The 17,098-nt window shown below is 41.6% G+C and overlaps 1 protein-coding gene across 2 annotated transcripts in view; it reads right to left on the reverse strand.

Moving 5' to 3' along the window:
- Nucleotides 1-17,098, reverse strand: part of DOCK5 (dedicator of cytokinesis 5) — a 207,396-nt gene that overhangs the window by 118,980 nt on the left and 71,318 nt on the right. For both annotated transcript variants that reach the window (XR_010022681.1, XM_063087796.1), the window contains exons 3-5: nucleotides 9,284-9,324; nucleotides 4,283-4,338; nucleotides 1,146-1,242 (exon numbers count right to left, since the gene is read on the reverse strand). Coding sequence is in view for 1 of the 2 variants with exons in the window: in XM_063087796.1 (XP_062943866.1) it covers nucleotides 1,146-1,242; nucleotides 4,283-4,338; nucleotides 9,284-9,324 (194 nt within the window). In the remaining variant the exon portion in view is untranslated. The remainder of the gene's footprint in view (nucleotides 1-1,145; nucleotides 1,243-4,282; nucleotides 4,339-9,283; nucleotides 9,325-17,098) is intronic.

Below are 17,098 nucleotides of genomic sequence, written 5' to 3' on the forward strand. Positions count from 1 at the left end.
CTTTTAGTACTTAGGGTCTAGAGTGGGGTGTTGCCAATAACAACTTATTAAGAATGGCTTTTGAGAGTTTAAATGGAGAACAATACATGACTGGACAAAACCCCAGATAAATAAAGCCACAGAAAGGACAGAGAACGACTCCCAGGCCATCGAGGCTGGTCTACAACCTCACCAAACTCCTTCATGCATCTAACAAGAGAAAACACGTTCATCGTAGGAATTCCTGGTTGGCCGTGGAAGCCTGGAAGCTGCTGACAGAGGGAACACCCAGTGATGCTTATCTATGAGGGCTTCCGGAAAGAGGCAACTTCAGAAAACAGTCTTTGTGGGTTCCAATGTCCAAGAAAGGGCTTCCAAACTGAAGATGATACACGCCTGCTGCCAAAAAATTCTGAGCATCCTTGGCCTCTTGCAAGATAGCTGTTCTCAGTCTGATAATATTGAATGCTAGTTTGGCTTGGTCCTGATGGCAAACTTACACAACCTGTGATGACAGTTTATCATGGAGAGGATGTGCCGGTTCCTATGTAATTTCCCATTGAACTGGCATATTGTATTAGCATTCTGAAGTCCAACCAGTGTTTCAAGAAAGAGTCCTGTGAGTCTGCACTGAAAAGAAGACTCTGAGACCATGGCTCAACACTACCCAAGCTTTTGAAACTATAAGTACATTGGCCCAGGTAAGGAATGCCACTCTCATGGGGCTGAGCACTGGAACACTTACAAATTTCTATTCCCTGGTATACACGGAGAGGTAAAAGCACATCCCTCAGGTTCCTTACTGAAAACAATAATTGCACCTACTTTATAGGAGTGTTGTAAGGATTGTTTCTGGCACTTAGGAAGGACTATGTAAGTGTTTGCAGGGATGACTGTCATTATTACTTCCACAATCAGCATGTTTATCAGTTGAGAAAATACTCACCTATAAAGATCACTTCATCTATTACCCCATAACAATGACCCCACTCTGGGGACATGAGAATCTGCTGGTTTCAGCCACTGTGTGGTACGGGGAAGATGCGTCCCACTCCATGCAGAGAGCTCAGGAGGTGCTAACTCCTTGCAGAGGACAGCTCTGCAGCAGAATGAACAAGTCAATGGCCCAGGAATGACCCCACCAGTTTGCCCCAGGGGACACTCACCACATAGAGCTTGCGCCAGATGACAGCCCATTCTCGCAGAGTCGCCGTGAGCTCCTGCACCAGGGGGAGCTCACCAGGAATCACGGTCTCATGCTGCCTAGAGAGAACCAAACGGAGGCTCACTTTACTCCAGTTTGACTGGTGTTGCTTATCTTGACAGAGATATATTCCCCAAGTCTCAAGGAGAGAAATGGACTGGTTTGGTTTGAAACAAAGCAAAAAATGCCCATGTGGGGAGTGGTTTCTGTAGGGAACTTTATCACATTTAGGCATCTGAGAAAAGAGAAGGGGTTTAGAACAGCACAGTCCTCAAAATGGACTTAGTTTCTGCAATGGAATGGGCCCACAGCCCAGCCTTGACCTCCCCATACAGGGTCTCTCCAGGAGCCTCAATTACGCAGCCAGGCTGACCTCAGTGATTCTCAGGGATGGAAGCAAAAAATTAAATATTTTAGCTGGTTCCACCAGGCAGCTGTCTCACTTGGGGGAGAGGGGCTGGTGACCTCACCCAGGACCTGCTGGTAGGGACAGAGGCAGTGCCTTTTCTAGAAAGGTACTGGCTTTTCTTCTCATCTGCTTCACAGCATAGGAAATGTATACATATATGTAAAAATCCTTCCTTACTCACAGTAGACTTATAAAATGGTAGGCTCTACATTATTCACATAAATTCCCTCTGGTGTTACTATGATCAGCAAAAGGAGAGAGCAAGAACAAGCAAACCAAGGGGGATTAGTGGTAGGACTGACAGATTTAATAAATAAAAATACAGGATGTCCAGTTACGTTTGAATTTCAGATATATTTAGCTAATTTTTTAGAATAAGTAAGAGTCATGAACTATCTGGGACATACTTACTGTGAACAATTACTTGTTATCTGAATTGCAAATTTAACTGGGCAGCGTGCATTCCACCTGGCAACCCTAATTAGCAAAATATGCCTTCTACCCAGCCTCTCCACCAACGTGGTGGGGGGCCGTGGAGGCTGCCCAGGAATGGCCCACAGGAAAAAGGACTTCTCCAGGAGGGCAGGAGACCTGGTTTTTGGTCCTGGTTCTGCCACTGAAGAGTTGTATGAATGTGAGTGCATCTCCACCTCTTGCCTATAAAACGATGTTGCTGCACTTAAGCCAAAGAAAGTTCTTTCTTACTCTGAGGCTGCATGACCCTGGGACCCGGCTGTCCATCCTCCTCTTGGCTCCACACTGCTCTCTCCAGCCCTGGGATTCCAGTCCTTCTCCAGACACTCTTCACTGCCTACTTAACTCTCTCGCCTGTGGCCTCTCTCGCCCACTTTGGCTGAGGATCTCCCTCTTCTTAGCTGCCATAAAGGCAGTACTTTCCAGGACAAATGAGGACAGCCAGAAACAAGAATGCCCCAAACTGAACAGATTTTACCTGCAGAGCACATTCACACGCACTATTTCATGTGAATCTCACATCAAGCTCATGACCAACGTCGGGCCAGACTGTTCTCCCCAAAATGGGTGGCTCCGCGACTCATCCAAGTTTCAGAGCTGATAAGTGCAGGCTGTTGTTCAGTTAACCATCTCTCAAAGATCCCAAACTGGGGCTTCTTAGGTTTACCAGCCAAAGAGCCCCAAATCACACACACACACACACACACACACACACACACACACACACACACACACACACACACACACACACACACACACACACACACACACACACACACACACACACACACACACACACACACACACACACACACACACACACCCCAAACTGGGGCTTCTTAGGTTTACCAGCCAAAGAGCCCCAAATCACACACACACACACACACACACACACACACACACACACACACACACACACACACACACACACACACACACACACACACACACACACACACACACACACACACACACACACACACACACACACACACACCCCCCAAACTGGGGCTTCTTAGGTTTACCAGCCAAAGAGCCCCAAATCACACACACACACACACACACACACACACACACACACACACACACACACACACACACACACACACACACACACACACACACACACACACACACACACACACACACACACACACACACACACACACCCCAAACTGGGGCTTCTTAGGTTTACCAGCCAAAGAGCCCCAAATCACACACACACACACACACACACACACACACACACACACACACACACACACACACACACACACACACACACACACACACACACACACACACACACACACACACACACACACCCCAAACTGGGGCTTCTTAGGTTTACCAGCCAAAGAGCCCCAAATCACACACACACACACACACACACACACACACACACACACACACACACACACACACACACACACACACACACACACACACACACACACACACACACACACACACACACACACACACACCCCAAACTGGGGCTTCTTAGGTTTACCAGCCAAAGAGCCCCAAATCACACACACACACACACACACACACACACACACACACACACACACACACACACACACACACACACACACACACACACACACACACACACACACACACACACACACACACACACACACACACACACACACCCACCCCAAACTGGGGCTTCTTAGGTTTACCAGCCAAAGAGCCCCAAATCACACACACACACACACACACACACACACACACACACACACACACACACACACACACACACACATCCCAAACTGGGGCTTCTTAGGTTTACCAGCCAAAGAGCCCCAAATCACACACACACACACACACACACAAAGATCCCAAACTGGGGCTTCTTAGGTTTACCAGCCAAAGAGCCCCAAATATTCGCAAACACACACACACACACACATACACACACACACACACAAAGATCACACACACACACACACACACACCGAGCAAACAAGAGGGAGATCCAGGCCCTCAGCTCATTATTTTGTCTTCCTTACTCTGGGGAAGGGCGCCAGGGAGGGACAATTACAGAAAGAGAAGGCAGAGGAAGAGGTTCTATCAGGGAAGGTTTTTATTCATTTCTTTCTCATATGAAGAGAAGCTGAATGGATGAGATGAGAAAAACATTAATGCACCCAAGGCAGTCTTTAACAATAATCTTATATCTTCATCATTCCTAGACTGGAACTTACCCTCGGTCTTCCACGGTTGCCTCTTTCAAATGGATATACGTTTCTGGGAAAATACCCTACAGAGAGAAGCACTTGGTTATGTGGCCATAAAAATAACCTCAGCCCAAAGTAAAAAGCATGAATGGCAGAGAGAATGAATGGGAACCTCTCAGCAATGACTAAACTTCGAGATCAGGACTGAAGGACATCAGCACCCCGGACATCAGGCTACCTGGACAAAGGCATGGGACAAGCCCAGAAAGGGCATCGATTAGACATGGGTTCAGAGAGCACAGGATAAATGTTTTGTAATGAAGAAGCATCCGTGCCCAGGTCAGCTCAGAGCTACTATAATAGTAAGAAATTTAATAGAGAGCTCCTAAAAGCCCTCCAGATATTACATGCCATGAGAGGCTTCCTTTAAAGGGTTTCTCATAATGAGTGCGATGGAGACTATCTAATTCTCAGTGGCCCATAAAATTATAGGGATGTTCTAAAGTAATTCCTCTCAGCACTTTTACACAAAGCAAATGCACCCAAAATCAGTGAGTATTAGTTAGCTGGTTATTTTTAGCACTTGAGAGTCCCAAATTGCTCTCCAGGCTATTTCCTTAAGGCATAATTGCTCGTAGGTATTGTGACATTGCCCATGGGAAAACTAAGGCCCAGAAAGACCTTAGAAAAGACAGGAAATCAGCGCGTAGAAAGAACTGAGGATCAGATCTAACCAAGACAAAGTCACAGATGTGTTTTCTTAAATGCCAAAAGCTTCTGTTGTTTCGCTGTGTGATATGCTCATCAGCAAACGGATTAGATGCCGCCTGGAGAAGGCACTGCTGATCTTTGTTTTATGGTATCGTACATGCCGGACCAGAAGAGGCAGGAGCAGAACCTGTTTAGCTGGCACCACTGGCTCAACCGCTCCCAGTCCTGCTCCTGGAAGAGCTGGTGTGAGCTCTGCAGACATTCTATGTCAGGGGTGGCTAACCACAAAGGAGGGAGGGAAATCCCACTGCCTGGAGGACTGTGGTCCAACATGTGTGCCCCAGGTGATCCTTAATCCGCTCAGACATGGGAAACTAGTGAACACTGGCAGTGTCCAGTTTCACACATTCTATTTGTCTGCACAATACTCTTCTTTCTCCCTTTTCACCCTTTGTCGGTAAAACAGGAAAGAGCAAGAACATGTGACATTAAGCTGCTCCCAGTGCTGGGGATGACAGGGCGCATCCTGCATCTGCTCGAGTCAGAAGTGTGATGGCCAGCCTTTCCAACCAGGCAGGAAGAACTAGAAACAAAGTGCATAACTTCTCCTCCTCACCTTGAGAAAGGGGCAGGCGTGGGGTGTGAGTGAGCAAGCCCTATTCCAGTCCTGTCACTGATCAGACCAAGAACACTGACCTCTTTCACTGCAGGGAGAGGATTCAGAGCACTTGTAGGAAACTGATCAAACAATTAACAACAAGCGAAAATTCAATGTGTGTGCAATTCCTCTGGGCCTGATTTCTGGAGTTCTGAAGCTCCAGATCTGTCCCTAGATGCCTAAGGAACACTGGGTGTTTCTTCTGTCTGCTAAGCTGAGGTCAATGATTTGTTGCTATCATCTCTGTGAAGAACCGACCTGGTTGTCGAGAACTCACCCTGAAGACATGATGCTAAGTGAATAAGCCAGACACAAAAGGACAAATGCTACAGGATTCCACTTCCATGGGGTGCTAGAGGAGTCAAGCCCATGGAGACTGTAAGTAGAATGGGGGCTTCCAGGGGCTGGGGTGAGGGGGATGGGGAGTTATTGTTCAATGTGCACAGAATTTTGGTTTGGGAAAATGGAAAAGTTCTGGAGATGGATGGCGGTGATGGCTGCAATGACGTGAATGCACCTAATGCCACAGAACTGGACACTTACCAATGGTTAGGGTGGTAAATTTTATGTTATGTATTTTTTACCACAATTTTTAAAAGTCCAGAAATCATAAAAAGGAGTGTGTTGGGTGGAGATGAACTGCTTAATGTAGTAGTTATAATGATCCATTACCAGAGGTTAAAATAAGACGTAACATTGCTAGTCCAAAGGAATATCCTTGCACAAGGTTTTCCAAATCAAGAAGGTAAAAGACCAATCAAAATTTTCATGCATTCATAATCGGGTGACTGGTCCCTCCTAATAACTGGGAGACATCCATAATAGAAGCTTTCAGAAATATAATTAGTGACAAATTTTGTGACATCGAAGCAGATCATAAGCAGATAATTTATATCGGGTGTACAAGCAGAATGATTTCTATATTAAGAGATTATTTATTTTGCCATATTACCACTCTGTCACTGTCTTTCCATGATACCACTTGGCCATTTATAATCATTTAATTGCTCTGGCAAGTCTGATGCTTGTAGAACTTTTCCTCATGTCGCTATGACACACAGAAAGCCAGAGTGAACCTGAGTATACGTTTCCGATTTACAGCCTATTCCTCAATTCTGCTTTTCTCTCTCGATGCAACGTACTCACTTTATTAAAAAAAAAAAAAAAAAAAAGATTTTCTAGATGTTGCCCTTATCCACACTCCTGCCAGGATCAATAATCAGTTTCTGAAAAGCTCTTGGCTTCTTCAATCTGTAAAACCGCTAGCTGCTTTTATCACTACTCTAAATGGCTAGGTTGGCTTATAAATGACACTGAGAATTTCCATTAAAATAATAGGCCTCTCAAGTAGTTCTCCTACAGCGTGGGAAGGAAGGACACAGCATTAGGCAGGCCTTTCTAATGGGCTGAATCTCTTAATGAAAGGTTGTCACAAGTTGGGCACAGTTTGTGACAACTGACTTGGAATTCCCCCTATTTTTCCTGGATCTCTCCACAAGACAGACATCTTGACTTAAAAAAAAAAAATTGAGCAATAAATGCGTGGCCCTGGTCTGTGTCATCATTTCATTGATTTACAAACTTTTTCTTCAATTATCAAGAACAAAGAGAAGCTCTTACTGAAATAATTCTTCTAAAGGGTGAGGTTTTAAGTTTAAACAAGGGTTTTAAGAATCCTTTAATGAATACAAAAAAATTTAAAACACCTCCAGAACTTGTCATGTAGATCATAGTGGGGCTCCCTGTCTATCTACTTTTCAAAGCAGACAAGGGCACTACTAGCTAGATGGATTTTGGCATATTAGGAAATCAGAGCATGCCTTAGAAACAAGGCTGTCTATGCTCGAAATCATCCTTACATACTGCAGAGTCGCCGAAAAGAAAGATCTGTGGTCTGGGACCTTGTTTCAACACGACTGACATTTACTAGCTAAAAAATCAAGACTTGTGTTTGTTCCTTTAGTTCATATAATTTTATCTGAGAATAATTTTTTGTTTATTTTTTTAAAATTAACTTTAAAAATAAAAGGATGGGAATTAAGTGACAAGCATTCTTACTCTTTAACAAACTCAGAACATCAAAGTTGTTAACTCTAATCATTCTTTGAAGTAACTCCCATTTCCACAATTATGAGTGAAGTATAAACACTGGCAGGGCTGAGAAGCAGGTATTCCGTCTCTCAGAGGGTCCTGAAAGAAAGGCCTGGGCTCTAGCCCTATCATGCTTTCATTTATAAGGCATATGTGCCACTGTAAGTCCCTATTTGGAGGCCCAGAGAAAGTGAAGTCAGCAAAAGATGAAACGAAAATAATTAAGCTGGAAATGAGGATATGTGGCACTAGCCATCTAACTGTGGATAGAAAAATTCAGCATCAGAATTTTGGGAAAGGCAAAAGGACTGAAATTGTGGGAGTTGATACCTGCATCAAAAGCAAACACTACTTTATTTTGCTAGATTATTAAACGGTCCAAGTTAACAAAATGTGTGTACATACACATACGTGTGCAAATACTGAGAATGATTTAAGTATCAACAACACACAAAGCAGTCCTTGTTTTTAATGGCCCATACTTTTGCTGGACCCTGTGCTCTTTTGAGCACGGGGTGTCCAACCTCGCCCTACCTGTAGAAGATTATTTCTATCTCATGCTGTGTTTGAAAAGTAAGAACTGTGGGTTTGGTTTGGATTTTTAACCCTCCTCTTGATAAATTCTAAAGTGTTCCTCTCATCCCTTCACTAATTTGCTATTTGGCATGTGAACTAATTGTGAAATAATAAGCCCTATCAACTTTGCTCTTTCAAAAGAAAGTGCTGACATGTTGTACTGCCTCAGCGAGCGGTATCAAATGGAAAGCTGCTATGTGACCTAACACAAACAAAGGGGGTATTAACATAATTAATACATATTCTTAGCTTGATGATTAGTAGCTTTGGCACTGTGAAAAGGAAACGACTACGTCAGTATTTTTCACACTCTGCCCATAACAAATAGTAAGAGATACATTTTTATGGCAACCCAGTACTATACGTAAAATACATAAAAATAAAATAAAAAATACGCAAAATATACAAAAACATATACCTAAAACAAAAGTCTTGTGAAAGAATACTTACCATTGCATCCAATTTTTTTCTTTACTTTTCAGTTTTATCTTTTGGAACATGTTGGTTATAACTCACTATATTTATTTCATGATGTATTATCGGGGTTCTAAGGCTCACAGTTTGAAAACCACAACTTTGGTTCATCCATTTTATAATAAAGGAAAGAATCAAGTGGAAATGGGGAGACTCTTTTGTTCTGGGATTTTAGCACTGGAAGTAAAGGATAAAGGGAGAACCATGAGTCCCTCCCTCCTGGAAAGATATTTCACTAGAGTAATGTGACTGTCTTACCACCCTGCTTAGCTTGAGGGACAGGGAACTGGGACCTTCTCCTTGAACTGGCTGGTGGGAAATACGGTAGATGGAATTTATACTATTATACCTAAGCATTGAAGTCAGAGAATAAGCTTTCCAATCATAAGAAGAGCCATGGAAGAGAAGCAAACTAGGTCTAGAGATGTAGCAGAGAGCAGATAGGGGAATTAGACAGCAACACGCAAAACAGGTAGACAGATTTCAAATGAAATTAAAAATTGAATGATAAGCCATACCTTTTTAGATTTATTTTGGAGGGTATATCCTCTGTACCAACCTGTCAAGGTATAAGAGAACACAAAATACTTTATGTTTCATGTGCTAATATAAAGATAACAGCAATATACATTCTCATGCTCTGTTTGCAATCTTGGGATGGAATCCAAGAGACAATAAGCAGACAATATATTAGAATATGAACATTTTAGTCAACTACACAATAAAAATCCAGATCTATTTTAGAGCTTCATTCTCTTAATAACTATAGGATTTAAAATTCAGTTAGAACCAAGCCTCATCTCTATCCATTTGGAAAAAGGATTTAAAAAAACCCCCACAAGACAGAAGTTAGCCCAACCTCTTAACTGCTTAATACCTTGCAGTCATTCAATAAAGTTTTTCACCAATATGGGATTTCATCAAATATATACTTTCTACAAGTCACTTTATACTATTTAAATATTGTTAAATAATTTATATTTGCTCTCTCTCACTCCTCTGAGTTTCCAAGTTAAGAACCACTACTCTGGAACAATTTTAAATTAGAGTAGCAAATCTTACATATAAAAATACTTGCACCTAAAAAAAAAAAAATCCAAACAAACAGTAAAACATCATTTTATGCAGTTCTTGGTAATGCTATAATTAATTCCCTCAATAAAAGACACTATGGGTTTGCCTGCTTTAGGCAAAGACTTCCACTTCTTTTTTAAAAATTCCAATGAAGACATAGACCTATGAATATTTTCCCACCATCTCTCTTGTAGAGGGAGATTACAATTTAATACAGAAACAGATATTTTATATTATTTACTGAACACCTACTATATACAGTTCACTGTACTACTTTTCCTCCTTCCCTATGACCATCAGCTAAGATATTAATGTGATCATCTTGCCTAAGAAAACCTTGTTTAAGTAGCACACATGTGGAAGGCAGCCTTATACATACAGTGAGAGTAGATTCAAACTGTAATCAAAACTTCAGGCGCCTACAAATGGTGTTCTAAAACTCTCCTGCAATTTGTTCTATATGAAATCACTCAGACACACAGACGCACAGCAGACACATAGACACACAACAGACACATAATCTATTTTGTACATGTTACAAGTAGAAAATTGAATTTATCTCTGTTGGGCACAATTTAATAATATTTTCACAAATTTAAAACTGTCAATGGTATTGAAAAAGTTAAAAGACTTTGCTGTTTTGACAGGAGGAATGGGGTACTGTGCTGTGCAACTGTGGTTTGTATCAAGGCACACAGATGAGAAACAGGTATCTGAACAGGAAACACTGCCCCCAATTTAGGATGCCAATGTGTAAGAGATCCAGGTATAAGAAGTACACCAAGCTAAACATTTCTCCCCAGGTCTCAAGAGTCTGCACTGACCTGCACATGAAAACGGCTTTTGCATGAATGAATGGCTTCAACTTCATGCTGGGACAATGGCTGAGCGGGAGGACATGCTCAGAAACAAACCTGTAGTCTTTTGCAAGCAATTTTCATCTTCCCACACCCCACAAAGCCGAGATATCACAGTACAGACTTTGCTCCACTTTCGGAGAAAAATTTATCTGTACTTTTGTAAACAGTGTTTTGCATAGTCATTCATCACAGAATTATGCTTCCTAAACCTGTCATTTTTGAAAACCTTTTTTTTAAACCTCCTAAATCTCTAGGATTGCGCTGTGTGTACAACCCCCACCTAAAGGCACAAAATTACCACGCTGAATTTGGAAAAGTGAATGCTCATTTTCCTTGGCACCAGGCAGTAGGAGAACACTGTCTGTCTCTGGAGTTTTAATCACCTACTATCAGGACTCCATAAATTCAATTGCTGATAACTGTAAGGATAATAGCACACCCGTATGTTCACTCATTTCTCCGTTACAAAAATGTGTTGTAATACAAGCAAGAGCGCATTTTCCACTTAATCCCAAATATTTAAAGTAAGATAATCACAATTAAATATGGCATTAGGTTTCAGAATGCATCATGATGCAGAAAGGGGACAAAGGCTGCATCCGCAAGCAGCTGTCATCGATGGGCAGTATAAGCTAGTGGCCAGAATCTCAGATGTTCTTACAATGATTTAATAACACATCATTAAAATGAGGGGAATGGTGGGGGGACAGTGAGTCCAGAGGGCTCCTCTTACATACATTTAGGTAAAATGACAATCTCAAAAACTAAGTTTATAGCAACCACGATCAACACCAAAAGTTATTCTATGCAAAGGTTTGCTCTTCCAGTAGGATTAACAGGTCATTTCTTTTTTCCTGGGACTGCCATGATCCCAAAGAAAAATCCATCCCCTCTGATTTGACAATATCAGAGTTCCTGATTCTACTGTCAATGTTACTTTATCTGGTTTCTTACAACCTCCATGAGTCAAGACTCTCCTCTGCTCCGTTTCCCTTTACTTATTCACATGTACCCCCAGCTACTATGTACTTTCTGGCTCTTCTCCCCACTACATGCAGTCATTTAATGAATATTCATAAAGCATGAATCTAAGCAACATGGTGTAGGAGACAGCAAGGTTATCATGCAGATCATGCTCTAAAAAAGGAACAGATAATATGATTGAGATAATGACAGTATTAAGAGGAAGAAGAGCTCAAGGAGACAATGGTTGGTGACATGGACGTCACTTTAGACAAGGGGATCAAGGAAAGGTCACTGAGAAGCTAACAGCAACCAGCCATGAAAAGATCTGGGGAAAGAAACTTCCAGACAGAAATAAATCAAGTGAGAAAACTACGAGACAAGAGTAGGCTTGAAGTCCACAGACAGAAAGGAAATGTGATCGCCACAGCAGGAGAGGACGCCAGTGGAGGCAACGAGGCGGTGGTTACAGGGAGGCCCGGTCCTCAACCCTGGATGTCCATTAGACACACCAGGAAACTTCTACAAATGCTGATGCTTGGGCCACATCCCCAGAGATTCTGATTTCACTGGACTTGAGTGGGCTAAACATCCCCCTGGTGATGCTGACGTGCAGCCAGGGTTGATTACCACAGGTACAGGTGTTATATGCCATGGAGGAATTTATGTTTTATTCTAAGTACAGGGGGAAGCATTGGAGAGTTTTTAATGTCATCATGCCTTGTGCTTTTAAAAGAGCAAGTTGGTTGCTATAAGCAAATGGATTGTGGGAGGTGAGACGGAGTAGACAGAAGAACACCTGTGAGGAGACTGGATGTGCGGTGAAAAGGGAGATGAAATTGTGGGGGATATGTTGGAATCGATGGGAGCTGCTCCTGATTTCACTGGAAATAGCCATGGATGGGGGAGGAAGGTCGAACACTCCAGGGAATTTAGATCTTGCACTTAATCAAATGGGTGGGCAATATTATTCTTCTATACAGGATGACTGAAGAAAGGCTGCTGGTTAGCTCACCTGGGAGAGGTGGTGCTGGTAACACTGAAGTCATGGGTTTGGATGCCCGTACTTGTCAGCCACCAAAAAAAAAAAAAAAAGAAAAAGAAAGGAAAACCTTGGGGAATGGGGGGCAGAATGAGGAGATGTATTCTGACCCTTCAGCTTCTCTTCTGGACCAACTGAGTCCTGAGGCCATTAGGTGAAGCAGAGAACTCGGGTGTTTGCAATGGGGGAGGAGAGGGCATCTGCAGAAGGGGGCCAGACTGGCATGGCATGTCAGAGCCTGCCATGGTTTGAATGTTGGTCCCTTCCGAAACTCATGTTGAAACTTAACTCCCAATGTGGCAGTATTAAAAGATGGCGTCTTTAACAGGTGATTGGGTCATGAGGGCTATCACTCATGAATAAATTAATCCGTTGATAGATTAATGGGTAATGTGTTATCATGATAGTGGAACTGGTGGTTTTATAAGAAGAGGAAGAGAGACCTGAGCTAGCATGCTCAGTCCTCGCCATGTGATACCCTGCACCATCGGGACTCTGCAAGAGTCCCCATCAAGAAGAACCTTACCAGCTGTGCCCCTCATCCTTAGATTTCCCAGCCTCCAGAACGATAAGAAATGAATTTTCATTCTTTATAAGTTACCCAGTTGCAGATATTCTGTTATAAGCAACAGAATACAAACTAAGACAGAGCCCAAGCAAAATGAGGTATGCAGGAGGTCAGAGCCTAAGTGGAGTCAGAGGGCATCCACACAGAGGACTCGGGTGTGGCGGACTGGTGCGGGGTATCAGAGCAAGAACAGGGTGAGGGGTTTGTTCATGTCGGAGATGGGAAGAAAAAGGGAAGATTGGTTACATACTGGGAAATTGATCAAATAAGTAAATATATTAAGAATAGGGGAAGCCAGACCTCTTATTATCACAGGAGGGAGTTACAAGCACCAAAAGAGAAAAATCTAGAATGACCCCTGTGACGTGAGATTGAAATTGAAGGAATCCATGTGAACTCATAACTTTTAATATCCATACTCATAACTTTTAATAGCCCATAATCGGGGCTGGCCAACGAGCTCACTTGGAAGAGCATGATACTGATAACACCAAGGTCAAAGGTTTGGATTCTCATACTGGACAGCCGTCAGAAAAAAAAAAGAAAAAAGAAAAAATATGACAAATAAATAAATAAACAACACTTAAAAAATCTATAAGTCTATAAAAAAATCTCAGAAAAAGAGCTACATAACTAACCTAAAGAGCAACCAGTCCACAACAATGCAGAAGGACAGAGGGAATTCCATGGGGAATGAATCCAAGGAAAAAGATGGAACTGAGAAATTATCTCATTTGTCTGAACATATCAAAAGGAGGGAAAGGCTTCTGTCCATCTGAAATCTAGGGTATGACATAGAGGTAGGTGCATAGAGAACCAAGAAAACAGGAATTAACTCTAGAAAAACATATTATTCAAGAAGAGAAATGTAATCGAGGTATATCCCACAGCTTCTGCTGCTTGTACTACATAGGTGTAATAATCCAAACAATAACTGTTAAAAAAAAAAAAGTCATTATGATCTATATTAGGTTATCTTTATCAGAGACAAATGGATACATGTATGGTTGGTGGGGAGAAAAAGAGAGCTAAATCCTCATCTTCCATGATAAGAAGTTAATAAATAAAATTCAAAATGGAAATATCAAGTAAAAAAGCACAGTTATTTAGAAATGAAGAGATCCATACCACAAACATTGGCTGAAACAGTTGAAAGAGCAGAAATATTTCTGAAAGAGTTGAAATTCCTCAGAAGTCAAGGGAGGAACTGCTGTTCTTCATTATCGTCCTTGTAGAAATGATTTGACTTTTTATTTATTTATTTTTTTGTGTTCAGATCCCTGGCCTGTACAGGGATCTGAACCCTTGACCTTGGTGTCTAATGGTGCTCTAACCAACTAAGCTAACCCGCCAGCCCTGACCTTTTAAATTATATGCACTTAAGAATGATAAAATTAAAAACTAAAAAAAAAACCAAAACAGTGGATAAATCCTGGTAAACCAGAACTAAGCAAAGGCAAATTTACAGGGATAGAAAACAGATCAGTAGCTGTCACGTGCTGAGGGTGATGTGGGGTTGACTACAAAGGGGCATGGGAGAATTTGGGGGCCTGACAAAATGATTCTATACTCTGACTGTGACTATATTTCACAACTGTATGCAGTCAAACCTACAGAATTGTAAACTTAAACAGGGTGAATTTTACCTTAAAAAAAAAAAAGACACTGAAATGCTATCATACGCTTCACTGGATTGGCTAAAGTTAAAAAGATGGACCATGCCAAGCACTGGTGATAACATGGAGTAATTGGAATTCTCTTACATTGCTGGCAGTTTCTTACAAAGTTAAACATACACATATCCTATGACCTAGCAATATTTCCACTCCTAAGTATTTCCCCATGATAAATGAAAACACATATCCATAAAAACGCTTGACAAGAATGTTTATTGAAGCTTTATTCTTAATAGCCAAAAACTGGAACCTATCAAAATGCACACCAATGGGAGTCTCGATAAACAAACTGTGGCACATTCATGTAATGTAGCCCTACTCAGCAACACAAAGGAAAGAACCACTGATGTCCAACATCACGATGATCCTAAAAACCTTACAATGAGTGAAAGAATCCAAACACAAAAGACATGCATAATCCCACCGATATGAAGTTGACTAATAGGTAAAACTAATTCATGGCGATCGAAACCAGATCAATACTTGCTTATTGAAGGTAGAAACTGTGTGGCAGAAGATACCAGGAAGTGTTCTGGAGTGAGGGAAATGCTTTCTGTCTTGACTGGAGTGTTAGGTATATCAACTGCACTCGTTTGATAAAACTCATTGAATTGTATACCTAAGATGACTGCATTTCTTCATATATAAATTTTACTGCAGTTTTTAAGAACAGCAAAAATTTACACTATCAAATGAAAATTACAAAGTTAACACCTCAAAGTAACATGGATTTGCATCACTCAAAGACAACTGAATATTTTTGTCTGAAACTGCCCTGAAATGAGTTTGAGTCATTTGTGAAAAATCATAGAACTATTTCTCCATTGCTTTATTCTGTATCGTGTCTCCCCAAAGACATCATTCATCTTAATTAGTGACGTCATGCTCCAAAACTGATTCTGAAAGAGTTTTGTTATTTCCAAAAATTCAATCACACATCGGAGATTCATTTATTCAGTCAACAAACAGTTGTAAATGCTAGGAATGCAAGACACACCATGCCTCCATATCTTAAATCTTAACTTTATAATGGAAAGAAAAAAACATAGGTGCACAAACATACAAGCATATAAACACAAAAAAGTTTATTTCGTGCAGGGCTGAAAGTTATGAAAGAACGAAAGAGGATAATGTCGGAAGCCTGACTTATGGGGATGCAGCAACTTTAGAAAGCATGGTTAGAAATTTCTCTCTGAGGAGGTACATTCGAGTGGAGGATCTATATTACTAATGTGGCTGTTCATTCATTATACATAACAGCACTCACTGAACACTAGCATGCCAGACATCATCTTCAAGGAGGAAGGAAATAGATCTGTAAACAAACAACTAAATACAAAAGGGCTTTTAGTGGAAATGCTTAGAGATACTGGCACACAAAGGAGAGAGTTATGAATATGCTAAAGACTCAGAAGCAGTTACTGAGGAGGTCTGTGAAAAATTCAAACAATGAAAGCATCATTTAGATGTATAAGGTATTAAGTGTTTTGTAAAATCTCTGCTTATTTTATGACAAGATAAATTAGTTTCCCCGCATGTATATACATAAAAGATAATAAATTATTTTTAATTGCCCAGGAATTAAAGGCAAGAGCCAGACAAGGAGCTCCCACCTCTATGCACCTACACTGTGTGTGTGCGTGCTTGTGGGGGGTGGTCCATAAAGGAGGAGCACATGCTAAATCTTGTTTTTCCTTTCCATGTTTGGTAGCTTGCTGCATAAAACATACTTAATTTGGCCAAGGCCAAAGGTTCCATCCCCTGAGTGCCAGGTAAAGCAGTCAGGTTTCCAAGGCCTTCGTCTTCCCACACCCAGTGAGCTGTTTCTCAAATAGAAGCCTGTTGTCTCTCAGGGGAAGCCAGAGAGCAGAAGCAGCCAGGTGCAAAGCCCTCGAGGGACAGACAGAGAAGCAGCGGCTGAAGTCCCTGCTTACAGAGGGGCCGGCTGCACCTCTGTCCCTGGGCAGCACTCTCTGCTTCCAGCACGGCAGGCTTCACCATGCCTACTGTCCAAATGCACTGACCATCTCTTTGGGGCTTTTGAAAATGAGTTCAAAGGCAGAAAGTTAAAGGATGGATGTGGAGATGGTAAAAGATGATTTATCTTTTTGTATCTTTTTGGGAAACAAATCAGTCTTCCAGGTTAATTA

Source organism: Cynocephalus volans, chromosome 2, assembly GCF_027409185.1.
Source record: "Cynocephalus volans isolate mCynVol1 chromosome 2, mCynVol1.pri, whole genome shotgun sequence".
NCBI classification, from domain to species: domain Eukaryota; kingdom Metazoa; phylum Chordata; class Mammalia; order Dermoptera; family Cynocephalidae; genus Cynocephalus; species Cynocephalus volans.